General features: G+C 46.8%; 1 protein-coding gene across 6 annotated transcripts; it reads left to right on the top strand.

Annotated features, from left to right (window-relative positions):
• Positions 1-5273: 5273 nt before the first annotated feature.
• On the top strand, positions 5274-25216 carry LOC140601044 (NBPF family member NBPF6-like). 6 transcript variants are annotated; one of them, XR_012004102.1, is made up of 10 exons: positions 5274-5381; positions 5483-5794; positions 6871-6967; positions 7737-7950; positions 8137-9335; positions 10090-10280; positions 12211-12450; positions 14642-14858; positions 17716-18000; positions 18526-25216. XR_012004102.1 is itself a non-coding variant. In XM_072769517.1 (10 exons), the coding sequence occupies exons 6-10, from the start codon at positions 9292-9294 to the stop codon at positions 17774-17776; spliced, it is 753 nt and encodes a 250-aa protein (XP_072625618.1). In that variant the 5' UTR covers positions 5274-5381; positions 5483-5794; positions 6871-6967; positions 7737-7950; positions 8137-8188; positions 9181-9291; the 3' UTR covers positions 17777-25216. The 6 variants fall into 6 exon arrangements, 4 of the variants coding, with proteins under 4 accessions (XP_072625618.1, XP_072625619.1, XP_072625620.1 ...); XR_012004101.1 differs by having other exon boundaries at positions 17716-18191; XM_072769517.1 differs by having other exon boundaries at positions 8137-8188; positions 9181-9335; positions 17716-25216.
• Positions 25217-27136: the final 1920 nt, after the last annotated feature.

Genomic DNA, 27136 nt, shown 5'->3' with positions numbered 1-27136 from the left:
CAGAGAGTATCAATTCTGGTTCTTTCTTTCGTGGTGAATTCTTCCTTCTAGTCATTTTGTCTGGTGCAGAATGGCTGTATGAGCTAGCAGAGTCAAAAATAGCAACCACAACCTAAGTAAAACACACCGTAGACAATTCCAAAGAGGTCAGGGACCAGAAAATAGAAGAAAAAGTAAAAGAAAAGAAAAAAAAAGAAAGAAGAGAAAAGAAAATAGGAAAAGAGAAAAAAGACCATAAAAGTGAAAAAAAAGAAGGTGGGGGAGAGAGAATATAGTCTCACAGAGTGGACTAAGAGGATGATCCTCTTGGTTCTAAGTGTATTTTGTTCTGTATATTAGAAGGTGCTAAATTCCAAATTTATATAAACCAGCAAAACATATGTAGAGAAAAACAGCAACCACAGAAACAAAAACAAGAAGACAAAAGAGGGGGACAGAATGGAAAGGAAGAGAGAATTGTCTCACAGAGTGGACCAACACAGTGCTTCACTTGGTTCTGAGTTAATTTTGGTCCATATATTAGAAGATATAAATTCCAAAATTATAAAACAAAACAAGACCAAAAAACCCCATAACTTATGTATCTACAAATATTAAATCAAATACATTGAAAGGAATCCAAAAATGAAGAATATATCTATGACATGTAATTGTAAAAATATGAAAGGAAAAAGGAAAAAAACTTGAAAATGAAGAGTTGATAAAATATAGTTAAGGCAGGAAAAAGGAAAAAATTTTGGAAATTTTTAACCTGAAAGATAAATCATAAGGAAAAAACCTCAAGTTCTATATACTATTTTCCCTTAGTCCTGGAACTTTTCAGTGCTGCTTGGTAAGTAAACTTGCTTTTACCCTGTTGTTCCAGATGTTTCTGCGGGAGGAGCCTGCTGTGCTGCTACTCAGGTGTCTGTCCCTGGGAGGAGATGCCCCGCCCCTTGCCAGGTGGTCAAGCTTAGTGTGAACTATTTGTCCTGTAAGGCCTTAGTTCCTTGGAGGTTGCACCTCTCCCAGGTAAAAGGAGGGGTAAAAAATGACAACAGCCAAACCTCCAGCCCCAGAACCAAGACTTCCCCATGAGGACTAAACTGCAGTCTCTCATGCACAGTGGTTTAGATCCTCCTGGGGGTAGGCGTAGGGGCACTGATTCATATAAATTGAAGGGCACCGAGCTGCGAGAGAGCTTTCACTGACTTGTCCCCTCCTCGTTTCCACATCTCCTGGAGGGAACAGAGGATAGCCGGCTTCTGTCTGCTGCCGGGCCCTGGGACAGAGAGACCTGCACTACTGAACTGCAAACCCAGCCTGCCTCCCAGATGTCCCAAGAAGGTTGCCGCGTTCCAGCCCTTTACCAGGACCTTGGAGGCATTGGTCCTATGATCCTACTACAGTTTGCAGTTTAGGCATAGGTTGAGCTTTCTCCCAGGAATCCCTATTCTTACTGTATCTCTGAGAATATTGAGACTTCCCTGCCCTCCTGTGATTCTGCCCTATTTCCCCCCTGAGCACTTTTCAGTCAGGGAAGACTCTCAGGAGTAGATTTCTAAAGTGTGTGCTATACCACTTTCCTGCAGCAGCTTACCAAGACTCCCTCCCCCTCGCTGTTTATCTTCTGATATATCCCCTCCATTTTTCTTCTCTGAACTCCTACCTTGTAAGAAGTGATCACTTTTCTCTCTGTAGCATTCCAACTGTTCTCTCTTTACATCTCAGGTTGAATTCCTCATGCTATTTCTTATAAAAATCTGTATAGCTCTCTCTCTCAGAAATCTGGCTCTGACTAATAAGCAAGACTGGGAGAAACACTGTACATTTTCTCAGAGAAATAAAGTTGAGTTCCTGCTGATTTATAAGTTGCCTAAAAACTCCATCTAGTCAGTTTGGGAAATAGAAGAACAACCATGTTCCTTTCAGGTGTCGTTAATTCCCTTCAGTGAGGCTGGCCTGGGTGACAAACAGATCCTAGTTAATTTTTCTTATAAACATCTGGTAAGGGACCTCTTGGCAAACACATTAATGGTAGTTAGTACTGGGAGAGGCCTTCCCTATTCATGCTTACAATAGGATGTATCTGGTGTGTGTAGAACCCGTTAGGGAATCAAACAGAATCTATGGATTTATGTGGCCCAGTTGGAACCTGTCACATCAGTTATGTAACTATAAGCATAGGAGATGACCCTAAACAGCTTGGTATGTGTAAGTGATGGCCTCATATACCACATAGACACCACATATGTTCAACTTGGGCCAAAGCATGTCCTAACATAAGAAAAAGTTTCCTGCAAAAAGTGTTGGGGCCTCAAATTGGGCTTCTTTGCTTGTGCCTCCCAATTTCATCCTCAACATGTATGTAAAACTTCCTATTAAGTAAGGCTTTTGACATTGGTGGACTAAATAGCCTATATAGTCAAATGTGTTGTTAACATGCCTTTCATGACATTTGGAGAGGACTAAACAGGAAAATATGAAGTGCAACAGAGCATTCTTACCTTGAAAAAATAGGGCAATTTTTGTATACCCACAAGAGCATATACAGAAAACTAGCCTGTGGGGCCAGGCATAGCCTTGTACTCTATATGCCGCAAATTCAGGATATCTGGGACCCACGGAAAAGTGCAAGGGTACGCACTTGTGTGCACACATGCACACTCTTGGAGTCCTTCTACACAGAACTTGGAATAAATCAGGTGGTAGTCCTAGAGTAGTAGGTCCTAGAGCCTGTGAGCAATAGATGTCTAAACAGCAGCCACTGTTGCTGCCTCCTCTACATAAGACAGGCCCATTAGGAGATGCCTTACCTTGCTACTTCCCCTCTGATCCATGCCCCGCATGCCCACATCATCCCCATCCACCCCAGCCCCCACGCCAATGGCCAGCAGTTTGACCAGGCAGGAAGTGACATAATCACCCTCTGGGTTGAGGCCTCCTGTGAATTCTGAGGCCTCATTAGCAGAGCAGTGAGGGAATTAGCTCTTGAAAATGAAAACTATAACACTAGGCATAAGAACAACAATAAAAAAAAAATCTCAGGATCATGCTAAGGATATATTCTGGAAATCAGAGCCCAGATTGTATAGGGAACAAAAGGAGAAGGAAGATAGATTCAAATGATGTGTCTGTTAGGTCCAGAATGGAGGAACAGGATTTCCAGAGGAACAAGCAATGTTATGTGAGTCTCCCACTCACCAGGGGGAAGGCATGGGGACCAGCATCCCACAGTATGGTGGGAAGAGGAAGGGAGGGAATGGCCATGCACTGATGTGGAAGGGGACTCTACAGAGCCTGCTAAGTCCTGGGAGCATTTGGTGAGGACCAATAGGCACCAAAACTGGTAAGTCAGCCTTTGGGACATGATCCAGAGAAATGCATTCCAAACAGCATTTGTTTATACTGGGTGGGATGATGACATCTTTCTATTGACTCATCTCTGAAAGAAATGTAGCATTTCCTTCTGAATGGGGCACGCTAGAGTCTGGTAATTTTGACCCTGACACATTTCAGATTCTATGATATCATGTAGCTGTGGACACCGTGACATGATTTTTGGGCTCAATGTCTTTTGAGCTGATATAATTAGACAAGGTGAAAGAGCCCAAGCCTAGCAGCTTGGGTTAGAGAGACCCCATAGAGGACCAGTGCCTGCCTTTGGTTGGGTAACCAGAGAGCTCATTCATCTGGGAGCTGAGGGGTTTGAGCTTCAAGCCCAGCTAGGAATACTGACTGGGTTTTAACTGATCCAGGGCCATATTAAGTGAAACTGTACTACACATTCCCTCTTAGCTAGCTTCTTTGCAAACTTTTCCTCAATCTCTATTTTATTTTTAACTCTTTAAATTTTTAAAAGATTTTATTTATTTGTTTATTGATTTGCGAGGAGAGAAAGTGTGGGAGAGCGCCCACACAAGCCTGCAAGCAGTGGGGAGGGACAGACAGGGAGGGAGAGGGAGAGAATCTCAAGAGAACTCTACACTGAGCCCCAGCTCAATCTTAAGACCCTAAGAGCATGACCTGAGCTGAAACCAAGAGTTGGGGTCTTAGCCAACTGAGCCACCCTGGTTCTCCATATTATGAAAAAAAAATTTAAGATTTTATTTTTAGGGCAGCCCGGGTGGCTCAGCAGTTTAGCGCCACCTTCAGCCCCAGGCATGATCCTGGAGAAGTTGGTCCAAGGGTTGTGGGTTATTGTTAAGCTGTTCTAAAGGATAATTTCAATGAAACAATGAACACAAAGGGGCTCAATATCATTAGTCATGAGGAAAATACAAATCTAAACCACAGTGAGATCCCACTTAACCCCTCCAGTAGGACTTAAAAAAAAAAAAAAGAAACAATACATGTGTTGTGAAGGTTGTAGGGAAATGGAATTCTTACACTTTCCTAGTGAGAATGTAAAATTGTACAGTTACTTTACTTTGGAAAATAGTTTGGCAGTTCCTCAAAAAGTTGAACATAGGGTTACATGTGACACAGCAATTCTACTCCTAGGTAGGTGTATGACTAAGAAAATTGAAAATATATGGTCTCTCAAAGGGGAAAAGAAACCTACACAACACAGAAATGCAGGACGAATAATACTGAGAGATTTCAGACAGAAATATTTTTAAAAATCAATTGCGTAAACTACCTTTGGTCTTTCTCCTGTTTTTAATAGTGAAAAAAACTAGAGAAGACCCATGTCACATCATGACAGTTTAAGACTTTGGAATCGTTCACATATTAGAAAAGCCTAAGACCTATTTTACCCGAAAGAGAAATGGAATGACCTCACGACAACCCTTAAGAAAACCTGCTGCGTGAGGCGCCTGAGCGTTCCCCTTGGTTGAGGGTTTGACTCTTGGTTTCCGCTAGGGTCATGATCTGATGGGGAGTTTCAGCTACGGACATGATCTGCATTGAGCTCCGTGTCAGAGTCTCTCCCTCTACCCCTCTTCTCATTCTCTCAACTAAACAAATAAATCTTTTAAAAAAGAAAACTTATTGGGAAACTATATCTGCCTTGATGACTTTATCCACACACAAGAATGAACAATGAGAACTATGCTGAGATATACTTTTAGAAAGAGATGGGATCTGTGGTGTCAGCACAAGGGTAGACAGCTATTGAGAGTGGCTGCTGAGGGGTGGTCCCCATCAGTGGTGACCTTCAGGGAGACGAGGCAGCCTTGTGTATCAGTGGCTCCCAAGGTTCCTTGATCCCCACCACGTTCCAATTCTGTTATTGCAACTGCAGACCGTTACCTGGAATGCTGGGTGCTCCCCCTGCCATTCCAATTGGAGTCTGAGCGAGGGGCATTGCCTTCAGCTCTCAGCTCTGGCATCAGAGCTTGTTGTTGTGGTTACCGACTCTCGAGTGCTCTGGGGTGTTGCCCAAATTGTTGCCAATAGTAAGTAAAGAATTCCTGTATCCTCACCCCTCAGGCCTGATTAAACTTACTTGATTTCACTTGTTTTTAACCCATCCTGTGTTTGGGTTTCTTCTCCCCAGTCCCCAGCTCTACCTCGTCTGCCACTGGTCACCATGGCAGCGCCTCTTGGCCCTCAGTCTGATCCAAGGGCAGAAATCAGCCTCCTGGAAATCAACCAGATTGAGAGGGAACCTGGGCACAGGCTCTGCTTCCTAAGCCCGCAGAGGCCACCAATTGATACCCAGTGGTAAGGTTGAGGGTGTCTCAGGGAATTTCAGACAATCTGTGCTGCCTCCATCTATCTCTCCCGAAGCTGGGGAAACTTCAGTGAAGCAGGATGGCGAGCAGGTCAAGGTCTGGGCCAAGAAACACGTGGCCAAGGGAGGATGAGGGTGAGTGGGAGAGACCGCAGCCCCAGTAACCCCCCAAGCTAGAGTGGGGGGTAGGCCCTCCCCCACAGTCAGCCTGAAATGGGGAGCTCAGCTGCCTGGTCTTAGGAGGGGGCTGCAGGGATGTAATGAATCCTGATGCTCTGAGCCCTAATTTTTGTCATGTTCTCACAACTGGCTTTCAGTACAGCAACGGGAGGGAAAATGAAAAAAGATTGATGCAGGGAAAGGTGATAATTGAAGCCTGCTATTTAGGAAAGTGAAGAGTTCCTGAGCTTTCAGGAAAGCACAAGCAAAGTTTTGTTAACATCTCTCCTAATACGAATCACAAAATTGTGGGAAACCTGTTGTGAAGATGATGAAAACAGATATCACCTGAGAGCTTGGAGTGGAGGTACCTCAATACAGGGGTGAGGAGCAAGGTCTCTGGGCCAGCCTTCCCGGGTTATTACTGTTGTGGCACCTACTTCTTTGAATCACAGTACTGAGTAACTTCTTGAAAAGCTCTTAGAGCAGAGCCTGGCACTGTGTAAACCCTGTTCATAATTCTACTGCTTCTAATCACAAACTTTATTAGGATTTGGACATATTCCTTTCAGATCCTTCTGGCTTTATGCACTATACTTCACACAAGTGCATCTGGATGAATTTTTACCCTCGGCATACTTGTTCAACAGAGAAATCCCAGCTCAGGGGACCCATCAGTCCTGTCGTCCTAGGGGCCTACTTCTTGTCCCTGCTCAGCGTCTACTTAAGAGGCTGCAATGCAAGGCTTGCTAAAGTGGCCATGATCAGGGTCGCTGTGAGCGGATGTGAATTTTGACTCTACCAAATACCAGTTACTCACCGTGTCTAGTCACTGCCTGTGGCTCGGGGCTGTTCCTTCCTCGGCTCTAAAACGGGGACTAATCACACGCCCCGTAGTTGGGAGGCTGAGGAAGGAGGCGTGGAGCTCCCACTGCAGAGCCTGGCTGCCGGGGTTACATTTGTCCTGGGCTGGACCCTGCCCCGTCCCTTGAAGGCAGCGAGCACAGCAGCATGTCCAGCTTTCCACTGAGGCAGGCATCTCTGTTTCTCAGGGTGTAAAGAGCTCACCGACATCATCGGACCCGTGCTGGGGGACAAGCTGCAGTTGGAGGAGGGGAAGCGGACAGAGGTGTTCGCTGAGCAGCTCAGGTAAGGAGGGCTCCATGTGGGAGGCTGGAGGGAAGCTGAGGGCATCTCTGACTTGGGGCAGCAACGGGCCTGGGCCAGGAGAAGGGCAGAAACGGTCATGGCAGGCACGTTACACAAATAGTTGTAACACCATTAAGGCCACAGTAATTGGTAGATTTTGGACTCCTGTGACTCAGAGCCCCAGCTTCTCTTTTTAAAAAACATGTCAACGTCATCAAATTCAAGTGGACAGTTCATGGCATTTAGCACGTTCACGATGTTGTGAGTTCGCCCCCTCATTTCTGTCTGACACCGTCACGACCTTCCTGACCACAGCGTGTCATCCCTTCTTTTAGAACACACGGTCATCTTAACCCCGCCGTTCTCCTGAGCTTGCCAGTTCCCGCCAGCTGATTACGTGATTACGTTCATGCTTCTGTGTCGGAGCCATGTCCATTCAGTGCATGATGCACTGTATGTGGTTTTTCCAGAAATTGAGTGTGCCCTAAGTGAGAAGCTCAAGGGACGTCTCTCTGATGTGTGTTTAGGAAGACACCTGGCTTTTTACAGACAGAGAAGATACAAGGGATGTCAAGGAGGCTCACAGGAGCGCCCTCTGATAGAGGAGGCCTTGTTTTACCTTCTTTCTCTGCCACAGGCAGATCGCCACACACATGCCCAAATTCGGCTTCCAGGACTCCTTGGGGAAGTTCTCCCAGAAGTCTCCACAAAAGCTCTTCTAATCTTTGCTTCAACTCTGCATTTACAAATTTTCTCTGTCCCACCCTAGGCAATGTCATATCCTAATTAAAGATCATGCTAAAGAGCTGACCGGTTGTATCAAAAGTTACGGGGAGGGACAGATATTTCTGAACGCCTCAATGAGCACCTCGAGGACCGCCTCACCCACCATGACCCTGAGCATTCTCGAGGGCAGGGTTTCCAAGAGCAGCTGCCTGAGGGAGGCAGGCTGGCCAAGCGCCTTGCCCGAAAGCTCAGTTCAGGTAAGGCGGCCGCAGGCCCTGATTGCACTAGGCCGCTCCAAGGTCCTGGGCTCACAGGAGACTCCCCACCTGCCCTTACACTGTTTGCAGCAGCTGTCCTTATGAATTTAGGGACACATAAGCCCACTGTGTGTCTAGTGCTGATGTGGGACATAGTTGACAGGACATTTCTGAATTTATTTGCAGAAAATTATGACGATGAGGAGGATGAAGAAAAACAAGAAACACTCACCCCCAGGTGACCATGAGTATTCAGGCACCGGTAATGTGTGGGTAAAAATGGACAGGGCAAGGATGCCTGGGTGGCTCAGTGGTTTGGCGTGATCCCGCTGTCCCGGGATCGAGTTCTGCACTGGGCTCCCCACGGGGAGCCTGCTTCTCTCTCTGCCTGTTTCTCTGCCTCTCTTTCTGTGTCTCTCATGAATAAATAAATAGCATCTTTTTTTAAAAAAATTCACAGGGCCTCAGAAAGGACTCTAAGTGAAGTCTAGAGAGTGCCAGATGCAAGAAGCAAAACTAGACATGGAAACAATGGATGGCCCCGTTAACTTGGTCGTCTGTTGTCTCTGTGGTACTTGTAAGATCAAGATGAATTCACTAGCCTTAAGATGCCCTGTAGCTACAAAATACCCATTCTTTCCTCTAAATGAACACGAGGAAGAGGTGCATATCTATTTCCTACACAATTCTCTAAGGTCCTTGGTGGGCAGGTGAGTAGCAAAGGAATTGGTAAGCAGACAACCGGCAAAATGAAAAACCAAGAGAAGCACTTAACCCAAACTTGCAGTGTCATGTGACACTATTATTACCATGGTGCCTAGAAGGCACAAATTTCTCCAGTCTGCGAGGACTCCAGAGCTGTAGCCGCCTGATCAATCTATGTTAAAGCCCACACAACCCAGGCACGTGGTGGTTGCCCCTGGCCTGGTCTCCATCTCTGCTTCACGTTGGGACTGTACCATACTGGGATGGCTGGCTCTCATTCCTAGTCAGTCCCTCGGTGACCGGTGCACTGAGTATCTGCTGCTGCTGCTCTGCCATCCCTTGGCAGCCACACTCTGTCTCTTACTGGATGGATCGCTTCTTCCCTCTCAAGGCAATGCCCCCCTCACCGCCCCCGCTACGCTTCTTGTGACCACTCCCTGTAACTCCACTCAAAACCACTTAGGAAACCATGGTGTGGGATCCTCTTGGTCCGATCTTCTGTCATTCCTGTCCTACCTCCCACAGCCTGGAGCAGCAGGAAATTGAAAAGAAGGGGATCCTCCAGGACCCACCGGATGAATGTGTTTTGACTCCTTCAATTCTCCAAGACGGGAGTGAGAGCCACCAGGCTTCATAATGATTATTGGGAGGAAGAAGACCAAGGCCAGATATGCCCCCAGGTAACTCTGAAGAATCGTGGGCTTTAATTTGGTGGTGACATCTGGTGATCTCGGATCCAGGGAAATCTAGACAGTGCTACACGTACCTGTTTCACCCATTCAGACACCCACACAATGATCCGCTAGCCCTGTTCTCTGTTTCACTATGGTACTCGTACAGGCCCCTTTGTTGATCCTTCTCAAATGTGGGAAAATAGAGTTCACTGATGCAGGATGCTAAGCAATCACAGGATGTCTTGCACTCTCACAGTCTCTCTTTGTGTTGGGTCCAGCCCGAGATGCCCATCTGTCTCTGCCAGTTTGTCATTACAACATTGGCAAGAACTCATGGCAAAGACAGTATTTAGGAAAAAATTCATGCCTCAGTATTTAGGGAAGTAGGCCTTGGACACAGGAGCTTTCTAGGAATCTACCATGCTGCCGGAGCCTGGGGTTCTGATGGTGCTTTCTGTCAGTTTCAACAAAATGTTTGCAAACGTCTTGGTGCTGGTTTTATTGTTTTCTGAGTGTTCTGTGTGTGGTAACTGTTGTGCACTGGGTGGTTCAAACTCCTTCCCCATAAGCTCCCATTCTGCTGTGAGCACTTCCCTGATCTATCCCCAGCGCATCCACACTCTGGCCCCAGATGGAGGCAGACTGGTTCATGTCCCTTTATGGGGACTTCCCATTTGTTTTCTGTCACCACTCCCTCCTCCCTACCACCAAGACCAGCTGGGACTCCCTGTTGACTCAACCTTCTTCTTGCATCTTCCAGTACTCCCTGGAACACGAGGCTCCACAGGGAGCTGCCAGTGGCAGAAGAGAATGAAATCCCACAGGACTCACTGGATGAATCTTATTGGACTCCTTCAGTTGGCCATGACCTGCCAGACGCCTGCAGGCCTTATACAAGTGCCTCATTCACATCTGATAAGCAGGAACTCTTCTTGGGTCTTGATGTGGACGGTAAGTACTCCCATTGTGAGGGCCAGAAAGTTCCTGGGGAGGCCCCAGAGAGCCTCTCTGCTTTCTATCCAACCACCTAAATAGGCTGAGAGATGCAAGCTTGCCAACAGGCCTTGTAGACTCATACTGGTTTTTTTGAACTCTGCTCCTGGATTTAATTTTAAAAACACTGGGGCACCCAGGTGGCTCTGTTGGTTAAGTGTCCAACTCTTGATCTCAGCTCAGGTCTTGATCTCAGGGTTGTGAGGCAAGTCCCATGTTGGGCTCCACACTGGGTATGGAGCCTCCTTAAATAAGAAAAGGCATCATATGGGTCAGACAACTTCTCTTTCCTTCTGTCCCAGACTACCCTCTGCCGCCTGCGCCCTCACTATTGTGCAGTGCAGGCATTGGTACCAAGACAGGAGAGAGGAGAAATGAGGGAAAAAGGCAAAAACCCAGCCGCCACTATGTCACCTGGAGACACCTGGGTAACAGACCTCTTTCTTTTATCAACTAGAGTCTTCTGCTACTCATGAAATTCTATTGCCAGTTGCGTTGCTTCCTATAATCTCTCCTGCTGTCCACACAGGTTTGCAGTCAGCTCCATATTTGCACCATCTATTATATTTTTGCTGATCCCAAAGATTTGCTCCTGAGCTGCCCTCTGTAGCATTTAGATAGAAGATCCTGAGCACCCAGCCCTGCCTGTACCCTGTGGTTTCAGTGAAGCTAAGGCTCTAGCTCTGGTTTTTCATCCCCATGGATTGAGTACTTTGCACCCTCTGTGCAGCATCAGTGATTTTTCCACGTGTGGATATGGTTTCAGTCAGGTATCTACTCTCTGTGGCACCATGTCGTGTAAATGATCAGTGGCCTGTGCACCTAGGGTGGGTATTGGCCTCAGCACAGGCGATCCCCTCTCCATAATCTTCAGAAAAGTGCTGCCTGCTGAGCAAGACCCCCTTGGGGGCCCTGTCACACAAGCGTGCAGAGTAAAACCCATTTCCCATTTGTTCCCTCTCGGGCTATTTTTTGGACTTCCCTTCTGGGAGAGTATTTGGATTGTTAGCAGAATTTCTTTGCTCTTCAGATCACCCGAGGGCCCACATGGCAGGGAGGAGGCACGGCTCCGACTGAAGCTGACCTGCTCTGGCGTGAGGGTGTTGCAAGTGTCTGGTTAGCCCCCTTTCTGAGAACACATACTCCCTTCACAGTGGAAACCTGAGTGTGTTTGATCACGGAGTGCTGCCCACACCTCCCTGAAGGGTGTGTGATGCTGGGACTGGGTGCTTTGTGCCCTCCCTGAAGACCCACAGAGTCTGACCCTGGAGCACTTCTGGCCCTGGAATCTCCTAAGGGACTCAGACCTCTGCTACATTCCTTACAGCTGTCAGCGCCTCCTCCGGGTGGCAATAGAACATACAGGTGGGGTGGGTGGAAGGGCAGTCAAAAATTGTACATGAGAAAGTTCCAAAGGCTCCAGAGCCAAGAAAGGTGCTTCTGACTTGGTCCATGGTACTTTTTCCCAAGTCCCTTTTCTAGTGGTACCTGAAGCCTCAAGGCCAAACGTCTTCCGTTGTTCTGTTATCTTTTGGGTACACACTGACATCTGCTTCTCCCCGTGCCCCCAGGCCTCTCTAGAATGTTTTCTGTAGGCTATAGGACGAAGGTTACAGGATAATAAGCATGAGTTCCTGCGCCCATCTAAAGGCCCTCTGGAGTCAAGGAGGTGATTTTTGCTTCTGGGACTTCGCAGCCTGGGCACCTGCCGTCCCAGCGTTCCCAGGCACAGACATAATGGTGACATCTTCACACACATGATATCTGCCTTTGTGCCCGCTCCCAGGGTGATCTCACAGACAGGCGGGGACGTCAGAAATGGGTGTTCTGGGAGTGCTCAGCTACGGAACACTGGGGTTTATCCCATTGACATCTCTTCTTGCTTCAGCTCCCATGCAGGTGCCCTGTCACCGGGGGCTATTGAGGGGAAACTTGACTTTCCTAAGGGCAGAGGTGCAAACTGCAAGAGCACAGCCACAGCCCAGCACCAAGGAGGCCAATTCTCTGCAGTTGCAGCTGGGCCAGCAGTTGGATCGTGGTGACAACAGAGCCAGGCTCGACCTCTCCCCCACCATCTGGAGCCTGGCAGCCAAGATGGGTTCTGGGGACCAAAGGCCACTCTCCCAAGGTGAGAGGGAAGGGAAGTAGGAAGCTCTAGTCTCTATGTTGGACTCACAGGCTTGTGGCTGGAGGCAACAATGGGGGTAGGTCAAATCTCACGATGCTCCAATACAGGGAGTGAGCAAGAGCCTGGTGTTTAGTATCCATTCTGCCCCGTGTCCAGGGGCTCTTTAACGGGACAAGCCATCATCTTCTTATGTATTTTCCCTTCAGTACCTTCATCTGAAACCCCTGACAATGGTGTCCGATCCATCGAAGTTGGAGCGTGATACAACATTATTTTTAGGGGGCCTGATCCAACAACCACTGCTTGATAACATCTCTGAATTTGTAATGTCTAATTCTTGTGTCTCTGTGGTGCTTTAATGCTTGGGAAATGGTTTCATGGCATTGTTACACGTGGGGTGGAGCAATTTTCCCCCGGCTCCACTTTGGCTGGACCCCATCTTCCCTGGCTTTCTCAGAGGCTCGTGTGCCAATTTTTCTCCTCTTCCACATCTTCAAGCCAATTTTCCCTGTTAAGCTTTCACAGCCACAGTGGAAATAGAGACTCACAACACAATCTCTTGTTTATTTTTTTCTTTTTCTAAAGAAATAAGGGGCCACCCTCTTAGATAAAGTGCACACGTCACTCTCTTCTCTCATCTTCCCTCCAGCTCATCATCTCCTCTCATCTCCATCGCCTCCTCCCCAGACTCCTGCTCATAGGATCCACCTCTGTTCAGATTTCCTTAAGACCGAACTTTTCAACCCTCCCCTGGGTCATGGTGTCTTTACCCTCCCTCCCTTTACGTGTCCCTTCCTGGAGCCTGGGGTGTCCCGGGGCTCCCCTGTCAGGCTCAGAACTCATCTGAGAAATGAGGTGATCCAGTACCCACGTGGAGGTAACAAAAGGAGCAGCACTGTCTCACCAGGGAGAGGCCCGAGAGAAAGAGCTCAGTGAGTGTTTGGGGAAGCACAGCTTTGACAAGGGCCTTAGAAACTGAGGTACTTATTGTCTTCTCCCTCTAGCTTCTCTGTCACCTCTCCTTGGCTCCCATAGTCCTGGCCCCGACTCCACCTGCTGGCTTAGTCCCTCTCTCTATGACTCACTTTCCACAGAGACCTGAGCAGGAAACCAGGGTCCATGCCAGATTTTTTTTGTCCATTCTGGCTTTCATAACAAAAATGCCCAGACAGGTTGGCTTATTAACGTCAGAAATTAATATCTCACTGTTCTGGAGGCTGAGTAGAGCCACAATCCAACAGGTGCACATTCAGTGCCTGGTGACACTTCCTGCTTGGTTCACAGGTGGCTGCTTCTAGTTATGTCCTCACTGGGTGGAGAGGTGAGGAAGCTCTGTGGGGTCTCTTTTATAGGGTAGGAATCCCTTTAATGGGGGGCTCTGCCTCCCACGGGTTCACTCCACAACACCATCATAGTAGGGATCACGTTGCAACATATGAATTGGGGGCAAATACATTCTATCATTCTATAGGCTGATGGTTTTACTCTGTGTTGTTCCCACTTCCTCCACCTCGTAATTCTTCCTCGATGTTTAAAGGCTCACCTGTTTCTTGCAAAAGTTTTTCTCATTCTTCTTGAATTTGTGTATTTTTTCCAATTTCAACTGCCAAGAAGGGGGTCTTACAATATTCTGTTGCATGTCTCCCAGCCCCTATGTAATCATTTACTCATTAAGTACATACGGACATACAGATACACACATTTATATCTTATGGCACAACAGATGGGTATTTGGTGTGTATATTATACATAATGCACGTATATGAAATATATGTTGAGGCATGTTGGAGAGATTCCCTAGCTTTCTCATTCCTTGTTGCTTCCCAAAGCTTCCCTTCAACTTTGACTTGGGTGAGATCTCTACAATATCCTCTCTAATAGTGCAGACTCTTTCCAGCATGATTTCCTTGCCTTTGTCTCTTCTCCGTAACTCTTTGTTTTTACCAATTCTGTTTTTCCCCATTTCACTTTCATCCATTGCGAGCCTATTGACCTCCTGGCCCTCTTGGTAGGGTAAGAAAGATGAACAAAACAGGAAATAATCAAAATGTGTCCATTGGCTTCTCCTCACTCGTGAACATTCCGATGGCCTCTCTCGTCCTGCCCACTGGCCTTCTTTGACGTCTTACTGGTGGGGGCTCAGAAAGATCCTGAATGACAACGGATCCTGTTGATGTGCTTTTATTTTCAGAGCTGGGTTTGGATGCATCCGTGGGCATGACAAACCACACTCTCAAGCTGGAAGGTGAAACTGCTGAGGGCTCGGTGGCCAGTCAGTGTGAGTGTCAAGTCTTTGACCCCATGAAGGCCCCAGGTGTCACGAAACACAAGATTATCAAGAGGAAACTGCAGTTCATTCAGGGGCAACTTGCATGCAGATTTCCCGCCTTCAAGCTTAGGGCGCAGAGGTAATCACATCTGTGCTGTTGGGGCATGGGTTCCAATTGCTCTTCTTCAGATTACAGCTCCATCCTCTCCACCACTGTTCGTGCTCTTCCTCCTGTGTTCGCTCCCATAGCTGGTGCTTCTTTTGTTTGCTCTTATCTCTGTTTCCCACAAGGGCTGCCGCCCTGCCGGCCCTTCCATCTCCATCACCTGGTTGCATCTGAACTCTGCTGTGTTCCTGCTGGGGCTGTCCTGAGGTGCCCTCTCCCCTCTCCTCATGACAAGGGGGCAGCAGGCCCCATGGGCCTCCTCAGCAGAGCAGCATCATCTACACATGTCACCAAACACGCAACAGTCTGCCGGAAATCACACAGTTTCTTGGCTTCTTTGCCATCACCACCACCCCCTCACCCCCCAGCCCCCCCCAACCCCGCTTCCACAACTCCATGGCCTCTTTCTCCCAGGAGCATTGTCTTAATGAGCCATTGCATGAGGATTCTCCTCCTGGGTCTTTCAGGGAATCTGACCTCGGATGACACTTAACCCTCATCTTCTCAATGTGAATAAGAAGTATGAAAACAGAGGAGAAAGATCCCCCAGGACAAAAACTAAATGAGAACCTGAGTCATGGCTGGGAGTGCCACACTCGGCGGCCTGGAGTCAGGTTTTTCCTCAGCCTCAGATGAGAAAGGAAGTCCCGTATGGGGCTTCCGGGAACTTTGTGTCCCCCACCTTAGGGGGGACATGGTAGTTGGCATCAGGTGGAGGACAGGAATGGCACTTTTCTAGAGAGACATCGGCCAAAGGTAGAAGCTAATGCCAGGTTTCCAAAAGGAATAGAACATGAGGTGCTTAGGCATCAAGACGTCTCCCCTTTTCGCGGTCATCACCATGTCTCCACGCTCAGTAGGAATCAGCGAAAAGGTAACTGGGTTGAATTTCAGGCAAGAGAACATTCTAGAGCATTGTACTGAATTCACTTCGGGCTGCTTTTGGAAGAGCCGGGGAGATGCACAAGAATCGAGTCCAACAGAGAAAGAAAGTCATTCATGGCAGGTTGTCAGAAAGAAGACCAACATTCTTAGGGACAGTGTCCTCCTGGTGGAAGAGATGAGGCCGAGAAAACACTGGTGTGAATTAGGGTAGCTTAGCGAATACTTCTAAATCAATCATGCTAGGATAAAAGAAACACTGAGTCAGCTGTGAACTAACACGAGTGCCTTCTCCCAGTACCTTAACATTCTGATTTCAAGATTGTGAGGTGGAATTTGGGTAACAGGATTTTTTAAAAGCTCCACTAGTATGCTCCTAGAAATTAGAAGGGCCATGGATCCAGTAGGGTCTCCGTGAGCAGTACAGAAGGGTCCCGTGTGGCTTCTACTTCCTAGAAAAGCTGTTTATCAGCCATTGACGGAATCGGCATTCCTCCCTCAACACCGCAGCCTAGAGAAAGCAGAGGAAAAAGATACGCAGAGGAACTAGATGGATGATCTCTCTTTTGGATCTTAGTCTCCCACAAATTTTATAATATGGGATACAGGAGGAATAAAACCCTGCATAGGAACCCAGTGTCCAACATAGAATCTCTTCCCTGATCAAAAATAAAGGAATTTAGTGCTTTCTTTCCTCCTCTGACATTGAAAACGCCAATTCACTAGTCACTAAGTGGATTTGAAAGCCCCCGTCAGAGTCACTGCAGCTTGCAACAAAATATTTTAATCAAAGTTTGTGCTTATACAAAATCTCAGTAGGGAATTTTAGGTCTCATTCTCCTGTGTTAATCCACTTGCAGGCCCTTCTGCACACCAGTGTAAACACTGAGAAACTTTCTTACTTAGGGAAAGTTTGGAAAAGAAGGGATGACAATCTAGGGAGCTAAATAAAACTAATGCTTTTTCATTTTCACTTCAGAATTTGGTGAGTCCATCTACGGAGGATATTCCTGGAAATGCCCTAAGTTCTATCCTGTGGGACATTACCTTCAGAGAATGTTGGTGGACCTGAGTGAAAATGAGTAGGGCCATGGCTACATGCCCTGATCTTTTTGTTAATTCCCCTTGAGTCTCTCCTTCTTGGGATCCTCCCTCAGCCCCTTTGGGCGTCTTCCTGTCAGGCCACGTGACCAACAGCATCTACTGCTTGCACACACCTCCAGAACTGAGGCTTTCTTCTCCCTTCCCCCACATGTTTGGGCAGGGCCTGAGCCTGTGTCTCTTCTCAGTCTCCAGGGTTTTCAGGAACAGGTCACATGGCTGGGGCGGTCCTTAGCCTCTTGGACCACATCTGCACATGGCAGAACTGAACTTGGGGACATTCTGAGGCCCCTTCCGGCTCTCACATTCTAGGACTCCTTCTATAGCCTGGCCTCCTCCTCAGAAGACTGGGACAAGGGTGAGAAGGGGGAGTGTTTGTCTGCCAAGGGTCCCCTCCTTCCTATGGCAGACTGTTTGTGAATATGTGTGTTAGGTGCTGAGTGCCCCCCTCCCTGGGAAGCAAGAGAAAGCCACCACTTGGCTTCTGCTGAAGCAGGTTCAAGCATGAAGTGGCTGCTGAGGAGGAGGTAGTCAGGATCTGGCAAAAGTTCACAGCAGCCTTGAGCTTGGGTTCACCAGGTTCCTTCTGGGTGGAGCACAGGGGTCCCTGGGTCCTGCAACACAGGCCGCTGTAAGTTTAGTGAGGTGTCACTTCTGACCTGTGGCTCCTACTCTCCAGCTCGGCCTGCTTGTGGGTCCCCCGTCAGCTTCTTCTCTGCACAGGAGCTCAGCTTGCTCCTGGCCTCCGTGACCACGTAGCCACCCCTCCAGGCTCAGCTATCAGCAGCATCTGACAAAGACTCACATTCCATTTCTCTCTCTCTCTCTCTCTCTCTCTCTCTGCCAGATACCAAGTACCTCAGGAAATAGGAGAAGAGATTCCTCATGTGAATGAAATCCTACCATAGAACCCCATCATTTTCCACTTGATGAAAAGAAATCTAAAACAGTGCAGCAGGAAAAGCCCCAACAGAGCACGGAAGGGATCCTTTGCTGAGAATCAACATCACAACCACAAGCCACTCTGTGATTTTGACTGCAACACACGGTTTGACGAGAGAAATTCTAGCCCTTCAGCCTCCACTCGTGATAAATCGCCAAGGAGACCAATGCCTGACTGGATCACGTGCAGGTTTGAGAGACCTTAAGTCTTGCTCCTCTCAATTCCATCCCGCGATGAACCCGAGGACTCGGGAGCAACGTGGAAAAAGAGCACGTGTCAAACTGGACATTCTGGGCCAACAGATGGGCTGCGCTAGGAGCAGACAGCATTAACTGTGCAGTGTTCCGGCCGCAAAGGGTTAGCCTGAATTTGAGCACAAGGTAGGCATCAGTCAACTTCAGGATGTAGACCATCGAACAAGACGCCTGTCTTTCTTCAAACAGTCATTGTCACCACAAATAAGAGACGACAAAAAGGAGAAGAGATCTTTTGGGTTCCAAAGGACTAAAAAAGTGTGTCACTGTTTAGTCCTTTCAAGCCCAAGACATCTCCTCACCTTTAGGTGGCTGTCTCTGGTGGTGGTGACATTTCCTTGTTTGTAGGGGACAGGTCAGATATCCGTCTAAATGGTCTACATCCTGAAGTTGTCTGATCCTGATTAGGATCAGGAAATTAAATTCCTCCTGATTAAATTCAGCCTAACCCTTTCGCCAGGGCACTCCATAGTTAAGGCTCTGTGTGTCCCAGCTCAGCCCACCCGGAGACCGAGAGCGCCAGTTTGCCCGTCACCGTTCTTGCGAGAGCAGCATGGGTCACGTGCTATGGAGGGGCCCGTGAGATCTGTTCACAGGAACACATGGTTTTCTCTCTAAAACTAGTAATGTGGTGAGTGGAGCTCTGAGAATGTATGAAGATCCTTTTCTGCAAAGCCTTTCTCTGAAATGTTGTCATCCTGTGATGATCCCTGTGGTGTGTCATCACCGCATCCGTGTGTGTACATTGGAAGGATTCTAACTTTATCATTCCTGTACAACGTGTATTGGCTGGCATTGTGCCGTGGAACACACTCCCTCCCCGCTCTACATCATTAGAGTTTTTGTTTTGGCGATCACTGTGGCCTTGTGAATTTTTGTATTCGATGCTCTAATCCCTCACTCTCCTGGTTGATTTGGTGGATATGGATATAAAGTGATGTAAATATTCTGGGATTTCATCATATTTAATGCAAAGTCTCCATCTCTTGTAGGCTATACTTACTCGATGGGGAAAAAATTCTGACCATGTTCCTCTCTCTGTGGTATTTTCTGTTTTCTGTGAGTGCACATATGTCGGCCTACATGTGCCTTTGGTGTTTAGGAAGCTTGTCATAGGCAGGGCCGAACATTGCACCAACCGTTCTTGGACACGTTGGGTTCCGTATTAATTTGTCATCCTTTTCACATCCAGTCTCTAAGTTTTAAGTGATCTCTCAACCTCAAAGTTTTGACATTACTCTGTTTTCTCTTTTCTCTTGTCTTAACCTGCACTCTTATTGTATTGTTTCCACCCAGTAAACAGATGCCATTTACATCCTATTTTTCTCACCTGCTCCATTTCCAGATTTTTGTTTTAGATCCGCACTTAAGTTTCTTTAATGGTCACCATCTGTTCGAAAGTCAAAATGTCCCCAGTCCTCTCTCCTTGGGTGAAATCTTTAAATGACTCCTAGTGATGGAATGGGGACTCCCTGAGTGTTGCTGGAATTAAAATTTTTTAAAATTGAAGAACAATTTTAAAAAGATGAAACATTGCTTTGTAGATTTCATTGACTTGACTTCATGTCATTGGCCTGTGGTTGTCTTCCTCTACCCAAACATGGGCAGTTCAAGGTCATGGGTCAGTGGTGCTTGATGTCCACGGTGGATGTGTCCGTGCTGTTGAGTGACATAGAAGCTGAGGTTGAGAAGGCAGGGGAAAGTGATGCCCTGAAGCACCTCCTCACTTCTTCAGCATATGTTCCCACCTACTACGTCTTATGAACCAGAGACTTAGGAGGTCCCTGAGGAAGGGGCCCTGATCAAGGACATTTTCAACTTCTAATGTTTGTGGGTCCTGCTCCTGGGCTCCAGGGAAGCTATGCCTCCACACTTACGGAGGTCAAAATGACTCCACAAAAACTCAAAGCCTGGACTCTATGTCTGCCCCAAGCACACGTTGTACGTCTGCCTTATTAAGGAAAATAACCAAAAAGGACCCTCCTGGGAAAGATAAGAAAACAGGAAGAAGTGTACCTGGTTCCCATAAGATTAAAATCATTATCGTATATCATCACTGCATATAATGGAAACTTAGGACCAGGAACTGCAGTGTCTCTGCAAAGTCTTTGTCTTTGTCTAACAAGTTTTAAATTTTTATGTAAAAAATGTAGATAACCCTACACCAAATATTCATTTTCCAGAACACTCTCTTCTTTGTGAAGATTGCCCACCCCAGGCCACTGTCTTTTGGGCTCAAATAAAATTCCCTTCCTTTTTAAAAAAATAAATATTAAAAATATTTATTCATTTTGCATGGAGAGCTCAATCTCTTCAGTTTATTGTCTGGACTTGCCTGAGTTGAAGGTGCAAGGGTGTGGCCACATGGCACTGAGCGCTCAAGGTAGAGGACAGAGAGGACTGGATCGATCACTTCTTTTTTTTTTTTTTTTAAGCATCAGTTTTAAAATCTAAATTCAGAGCAATAACATGTAACGTATCATTAGTTTTAGAGGTACAGGTCAGTGATTCATGAGTTCCATATAATACCCAGTGTTCGTTCCATCACGTGCCCTCCTTAATGCCCATCACCAGTTACCCTATTCCCTACCTGCCTCTCCTCCAGCAACCCTCAGTTTGTTTCCTATGATTAAGAGTCTCTTATGCTTTGTCTCCCTCTCAGATTTCATCTTGTTTTATTTTTATTTTTCCCTCTCTTCTCCCATGACCCTCTAGTTTTCTTACAATCTACGTATGAGTGAGATTGTATGAAAATTGACTTTCTCTGACTGACTTACTTCACTGAGCACGACACCCTCTAGTTCCATCCACCTAGTTGCAAGTGTCAAGATTTCATATTTCGATGGCTGAGTAGCATTTCATTCTCTAACCATTCATCTGTCGATGGACATCTGAGTCCTCTCCATAACTTGGCTATTGTGGACATTATTGCTAAACACTGGGGTGCAGGTGCCCCTTCGGATCACTACATTTGTATATTTAGGATAAGAACTTACTAGTGCATTTGCTGGGTCGTAGAGTAGTTGTTCTATCTTCAAATTTTGATGAACCTCCAGAGTGTTTTCCAGGGTGGCTGCACCAGTTTGCATTCCCACCCACAGTGTAAGAGGGTTTCCCATTCTCTGCATCCTCACCAACATCTGCCGATTCCTGGCTTGTTCATTTTAGCCATTCTGACTGGTGTGGGGTGGGATCTCATTGTGGTTTGATTTGTATTTCCCTGATGCCGAGTGATGCGGAACAGTTCTTCATGAGTCTGTTGGCCATTTGTAGCTCTCTTTGGAGAAATGTCTCTTTCTTCTGCCCATTTCAGTTTTAAAAAAGATATTTATTTGTTCATTCGTTCGTTTGTTTATGTTCAGGTACAAGCAAGGGGGAGGATACAGACAGACGCAGTCTCTCCTCTGAGCAGGGAGTCCACTGCGGGGATCGATCCCAGGACACTGGGATCATGACCTGAGCCAAAGGCAGATGTTTAACCCACTGAGCCACCCAGGCACCCCTGCCCATTTCTTGATTGGATTATTTGTTCTTGGGTGTGATTTTGATAAGTTCTTTACAGATGTGGGATACTAGCCCTTTATCTGATAAGACATTTGCAAAAAATATCTTCTCCCATTCTGTCAGTTGTCTTTTGGTTTTGTCAGCGGTGTCCTTTGCTGTGCAAGAGCTTTTTATCTTGAAGTCCCAACAGTTGGTGTTTACTTTCGTTTCTCTGCCTTTGGAGACATGCCTGGCAAGAGGTTGCCGAAGCCAAAGTCACAGAAGTTGCTGCCTGTGTTCTCCTCTAGAATTTCGATGATTACTGTCTCACATTCAAGTCTTTCACCCTATTGAGTCTGTTTTATGTGTGGTGTAAGAAATGGTCCAGTTCCCTTCTTCTGCATGTGGCTGTCCAATTCCCCCCTCCCCAAGCCATTTTGTTGAAGAGATTATCTTTCTCCCATTGGATGTTCTTTCGTGCCTTGTCAAAGATTACTTGACCATAGAGTTGTGAGCTCATTTCTGGGTTCTCTATTCTGTTCCATCGGCCTATGTGTCTGCTTTTGGGTTGTTTTTTGTCTGTCTGTCTGTCTGTTTGTTTTATGCCAGTACCATACTGTCTGGATGAGTACAGCCTTGTCATAGAGCTTGAAGTTTGGAATTGTGCTGTCACCACTTTTGGTTTTCTTTTTTCAACATTCCTTTGGTTTTCGGGTCTTTTGTGGTTCCATACAAATTTTAGGATTATTTGTTCCAGCTCTGTGAAAAAAGTTGGTGGTATTGTGATAGGGATTGCATTGAATGCGTACATTGCTCAAGGTAGCATAGACATTTTCACAACATTTGTTCTTCCAATCCATGAGCATGGAACATTGTTTCATTTCTCTGTGTCTTCCTCAGTTTCTTTCATGAGTGTTCTATATTTTTCTGAGTAGAGATCCTTTGCCTCTTTGGTTTATTCCTAGATATCTCATGGTTTTTGGTGTAATAGTAAATGGGATCGACTTACTTTCTCCATCTTCTGCCTTATTGTTAGTGTACAGAAATGCAACCGAAATCTGTGACGATTTTATGTCCTGTCACTTAGCTGAATTTCTGTATGCATTCTACCAATTTTAGGGTAGAGTCTTTTGGGTTTTCCATATAGAGAATCATAGCATCTGTGAAGAGTGAGAGTTTGACTTCTTCTTGGCCAATTCAGAAGCCTTTTCTTTCTTTTTTGTTGTCTGGTTACTGAAGCTGGGTCTGGTAGTACTATGTCAAACAACAGTAGCGAGAGTGGACACCTTTATAGTGTTCTTGACTTTAGGGGAAAGGCTCTCGGTTTTCTTCCTATTGAGAATATTTACTGTGGCTTTTTGTATAAGGCTTTTATGATATGAAGGTATGTTTCCTCCATCCTTACACTGTGAAAGGTTTTAATCAAGGAAGCATGCTGTACTATGTCATGTGCTTTTCCTACATCTATTGAGAGGATCATACGGTTCTTGTCCTTTCTCTTATCAACATAGTATATCCCATTGATTGATTTGAGATGTTGGACCATCCTGGCAACCCAGGAATAAATCCCACTTGGTCATGGTGAATAATCCATTTTTAACGGACTGTTGGATCCTATTGGCTAGTATCGTGGTGAGAATTTTGGCACCCATGTTCATCAGGGATATTGGTCTGTTAACTCCTTTCTGGTAGGGTCTTTGTCTGGTTTTGGGATCAAGGTAATGTTGGCCTCATAGAAAGAGTTTGGAAGTGTTCCTTCCATTTCTATCTTCTGAAACAGCTTCAGAAGAATAGGTATTCATTCTTCCTTAAATGTTTGGGAGAATTCCCCTGGGAAGCCATTCGACCTTGGTCTCTTGTCTGTTGGGATATTTTTTGACAGCTTCAATTTCCTTGCTGGTTTTGAGTCTGTTCAAGTTTTCTATTACTTCCTGTTTCAGTGTTTGTTAGTTTATACATCTCCAGGAATGCACCCATTTCTTCCAGATTGCCTAATTTGTTGGCATATACTTGTTCATAATCGGTTCTTTTTTTTTTTAAGATTTTATTTATTCATTCATGATAGACAGACAGAGAGAGAGAGAGAGGAGAGAGAGGAAGAGACACAGGCAGAGGGAGAAGCAGGCTCCATGCAGGGAGCCCGATGTGGGACTCGATCCCAGGAACCCAGGATCGCGCCCTGGGCCAAAGGCAGGCGCTAAACCGCTGAGCCACCCAGGGATCCCCATAATCGGTTCTTATAATGATTTGTATTTCTTTGGTATTGGTTGTGACCTCTCCTCTTTCATTCATGATTTTATCGATTTGGGTCCTTCCTTTCTCTTTTCTGTTTGACGAGTCTTGGCCAGTGCTTTATTAACCTTATTAATTTGTTCAAAGAACCAGCTCCTAGTTTCATCGATCTATTCTAATGTTCTTTTTCATTTCTATTTCATTGATTTCTGCTCTAATCTTTATTAGTTCTCTTCTCCTGCTGGGCTTAGGCTTTCTTTGCTGTTCTTTCTCCAGCTCCTTTAGGTGTAAGGTAAGGTTAGGTGTAGTGGAGACCTTTCTTGTTTCTTGAAAAAGGCTTGTCTGCCCTATCCTTCCCTCTTAAGACCACCTTTGCTGCATCCCAAAGCTTCCATGAATCTTTAGAATTCTTCTCGAATTTCCTGGTTGAACCCATTCTTTCTTTAGTAGGACGCTCTTTAGCCTCCATTCCATGTATATGACTTCTGTCCCAATTTCCTCTTGTGATCGAATTCAAGTCTCAAAGCAGTGTGGTCTTACAATAATACGTATGCACGGAATGATGCCATTTTGTGGTACTGGCTGACACCTGATTTATGACACGGTATGTGATCTATTCTGGAGAATGTTCCTTGTGCACTTGAGAAGAATGTGTATTCTGTTGCTGTAGGATGGACTGCTCTGAATACATCTGTGAAGTCCATCTGGTCCAGTGTGTCATTCAAAGCCTGTGTTTCCTTCTTGATCTTCTGTTTAGTCGATCTGTCCATTGCAGTGAGAAAGGTGATAAAGTCCCCTACTATTATCGTATTGTGATCAACATGTGCTTTCAATTTAGTTATTAAATGGTTTATAGAATTGGCTGCTCCCATTTTAGAGGCATTAATATTAACATTGTTAGAGCTTCTTGTTGGATAGACCCTTTAGTTACGATATACTGTCCACCTCATCTCCACGTACAGTCCTTGTTGTAAAATCTAAATTGTCCAATATAAGGATTACTAAACCAGCTTTCCATTGATGTCCATTAGCACGATAAGTGGTTTTGGACCCTCTCACTTTCTATGTGAAAGATGTCCCTTTGGGTCTAAAGTGTGTCTCTTGCAGACCGCGTATCAATGGGTCTTGCTTTTTTATCCAATCTGATACCCTGTGTCTTTTGATTAGGGCATTTAGCCCATACATTCAGAGTAACTATTGAGCGATATAAATTCAATGACATTGTACTACCTGTAAAGTCACCGTTTCTGTATATTACATCTTTTTCTTTCTAGTCTTCTAATCTGTTGATTCCACTGCACGCTATCAGGCTGAGAACAGCTATTCTATTTTCATATTTATTTCCTTTTCCAAAGAAAACCGTTGGTTTGAATCGACCTAAAAGTGAATTTGATAAAAAATAAAAATGTAACTTGAGGGAAAACATGTTACCTATATGACAGGCGTCATGTACGTTTATTGAAAATACTAACACATTCCCCAGCAAGTTCGCGGATTAATAGCAGGTGGCTTGCAAATCAGAAACTAAACCTTTCACATGGACTTTAAAGCTCTGCCATGAGCAATGGGGCCTATTCTTAGGACGGCTCCTTGACGGTAACCTGAGAGAATGCTGATCCCACAGTGTGAAAATGAGGTCAGGCCATGAGTTCACCCTCCCTATTTTTTCTTTTTCATTTTTTCTTTGGCTAACTCCCTTTTGTTCTTCTCTGCTGACTCCTTTCTTTCCTGAGCCTCTATAGAAGAACACTTACAAGATGGTCTCTGCAAAGCCTGTGGCTGTCCCAGCAAAGGTAACCCTACAGCCCCACACACGGACTGGCTTCTCCTTGTTTGGAAGTTTCCTCTGCACTTCCCAGAGACCAATGGAAACGGCTCAAGGCCTGGTGTCTAACCCTGGCCCCATGGCTTTGGGTGGCCCCTCCTCATCTCTAAGAGGGGGCACTAGACTAAGGGGATTCTGAGTTCCTCAGTGCACTGCAGCCCCAAGGGGAACAGACGGATCTGACCTTAGACGGGCTTGACATTTTACATGGTTAGGCCTCTACTGACCCAGCCACAGTAAGAAACACCAGCCTTGTTTCCCCAGGGAGATGTCAGCCCACTTCCAATGCAGAGTTCACCCCTGTGACTTTTAGAACAGCCTTCCAAACTGAGCCCTTTCAGCCAGAAAGAAGAGCTTCCCTCCTATTTGTTCTTAGGACTTGCCTATGATCTGGCCACAACTTGTTTGTCCCAGATTGCCTTTCCCTTAAGATTCCCACGGATCCCAGTTTTGCTGGTAAAATACCTGGTGGTTTCTCTTTTTTAGGTTTCCAGACAGTGTGTCCCTTTGCCTGCTGCAGCTTTGAGAGCCCCCCCCCGCCCCCATCCTCGCCCCAGCAACAGCAGGCAGAGTCCTCCTCACACAGCATCCCCCTGACCTCCTATTTGGCCTCTTCCTGTTGAAGGGCCCCTGTCATTCCAGGGGGCTGCCTGGATAACCAGGCAGGGTCACCTCCCCATCTCAAGGTGCTTACTGTCAGCACCTCTGCAGGGGCCCTCGCGCTGTGTGATGGAACACCACGGTCACAGGTTCCCGGCATCAGCGTGGGGACCTCCTAGGCAGGGGGCATTCCTGTGCCCACCACCACCCTATTCACTCAGGTGACTAGTGGACGCCCCCTACCCCCCAATCCTTTGTGATTTCAACAATTCGGTAAAAGTAAAACACGCCTCAAGGCGCAATGGGAACAAGGCAGATCAGAACCCTAGGGCGCTCCACGGATGACCATAAGGTTGCCCAAGTACTCGTCTCTTCAGAGGCGCGGCTTTGCCCCGTTTCCCAGACCTGGCTTTTTCCCTGGGAGGCTGATTTGATCCAGAAGTCGCATCCAAGGGGACGCGCCCAGCGGTGGAGGGAGGGAGGGAGGGAAGGCGGTGGCAGAAGGGGCGCCTGGGACCCCACTCCCCGCTGCTCTGAACTGTGAGTCTGGTCCCAGGGAGCAGAAGGGATGGTGCCCTTGGCCCTGCCCTTGCCTCTCAAGCAGGGGGACCCTTGTGCGCCTCCCCGGGCGGCCACGAGGGGGCGCACTCCCTCCCTTGATCCCGCCCGGGGAACCGGCAGGCACCTGGGTGTTTTCAGCCTGGGGGACCTGGGGGGCAGGTGTCAGCCCGAGGGCCCAGAGGTTCCTGACGTCGGCCCCACCCCGGGGGTGTCCCTGCCGGGAGCGGTGGGGGTAGGTGGGCAGCTGGCACGGAGGCTGAGGTCCTCAGGTGCAGGCATCGCAGTCCGTCTCCTCCAAACCAGGTTCTGGACAGAGAGAGAGAGAGAGAGAGAGAGAAGGTATCCGTGGCTGCGCTTCCCTGGCTGGTGG

Source organism: Canis lupus, chromosome 12 (genome assembly GCF_048164855.1).
Source record: "Canis lupus baileyi chromosome 12, mCanLup2.hap1, whole genome shotgun sequence".
Classification (NCBI taxonomy): domain Eukaryota; kingdom Metazoa; phylum Chordata; class Mammalia; order Carnivora; family Canidae; genus Canis; species Canis lupus.
The sequence above is the reverse complement of the archived record's forward strand: the minus strand, read 5'-3'. Positions and strand labels throughout refer to the sequence as shown.

What these genes read in the sequence shown, in the direction of transcription:
- LOC140601044 (XM_072769518.1), top strand. Translation starts at nt 9,292, where the DNA reads ATGATTATTGGGAGGAAGAAGACCAAGGCCAGATATGCCCCCAG. An exon ending in CCAAAGGCCACTCTCCCAAG is followed by an intron (nt 12,451 to 14,641) that starts GTGAGAGGGAAG and finishes TTTTATTTTCAG; the next exon opens with AGCTGGGTTTGGATGCATCC. An exon ending in TTCAAGCTTAGGGCGCAGAG is followed by an intron (nt 14,859 to 17,715) that starts GTAATCACATCT and finishes TCTCTCTGCCAG; the next exon opens with ATACCAAGTACCTCAGGAAA.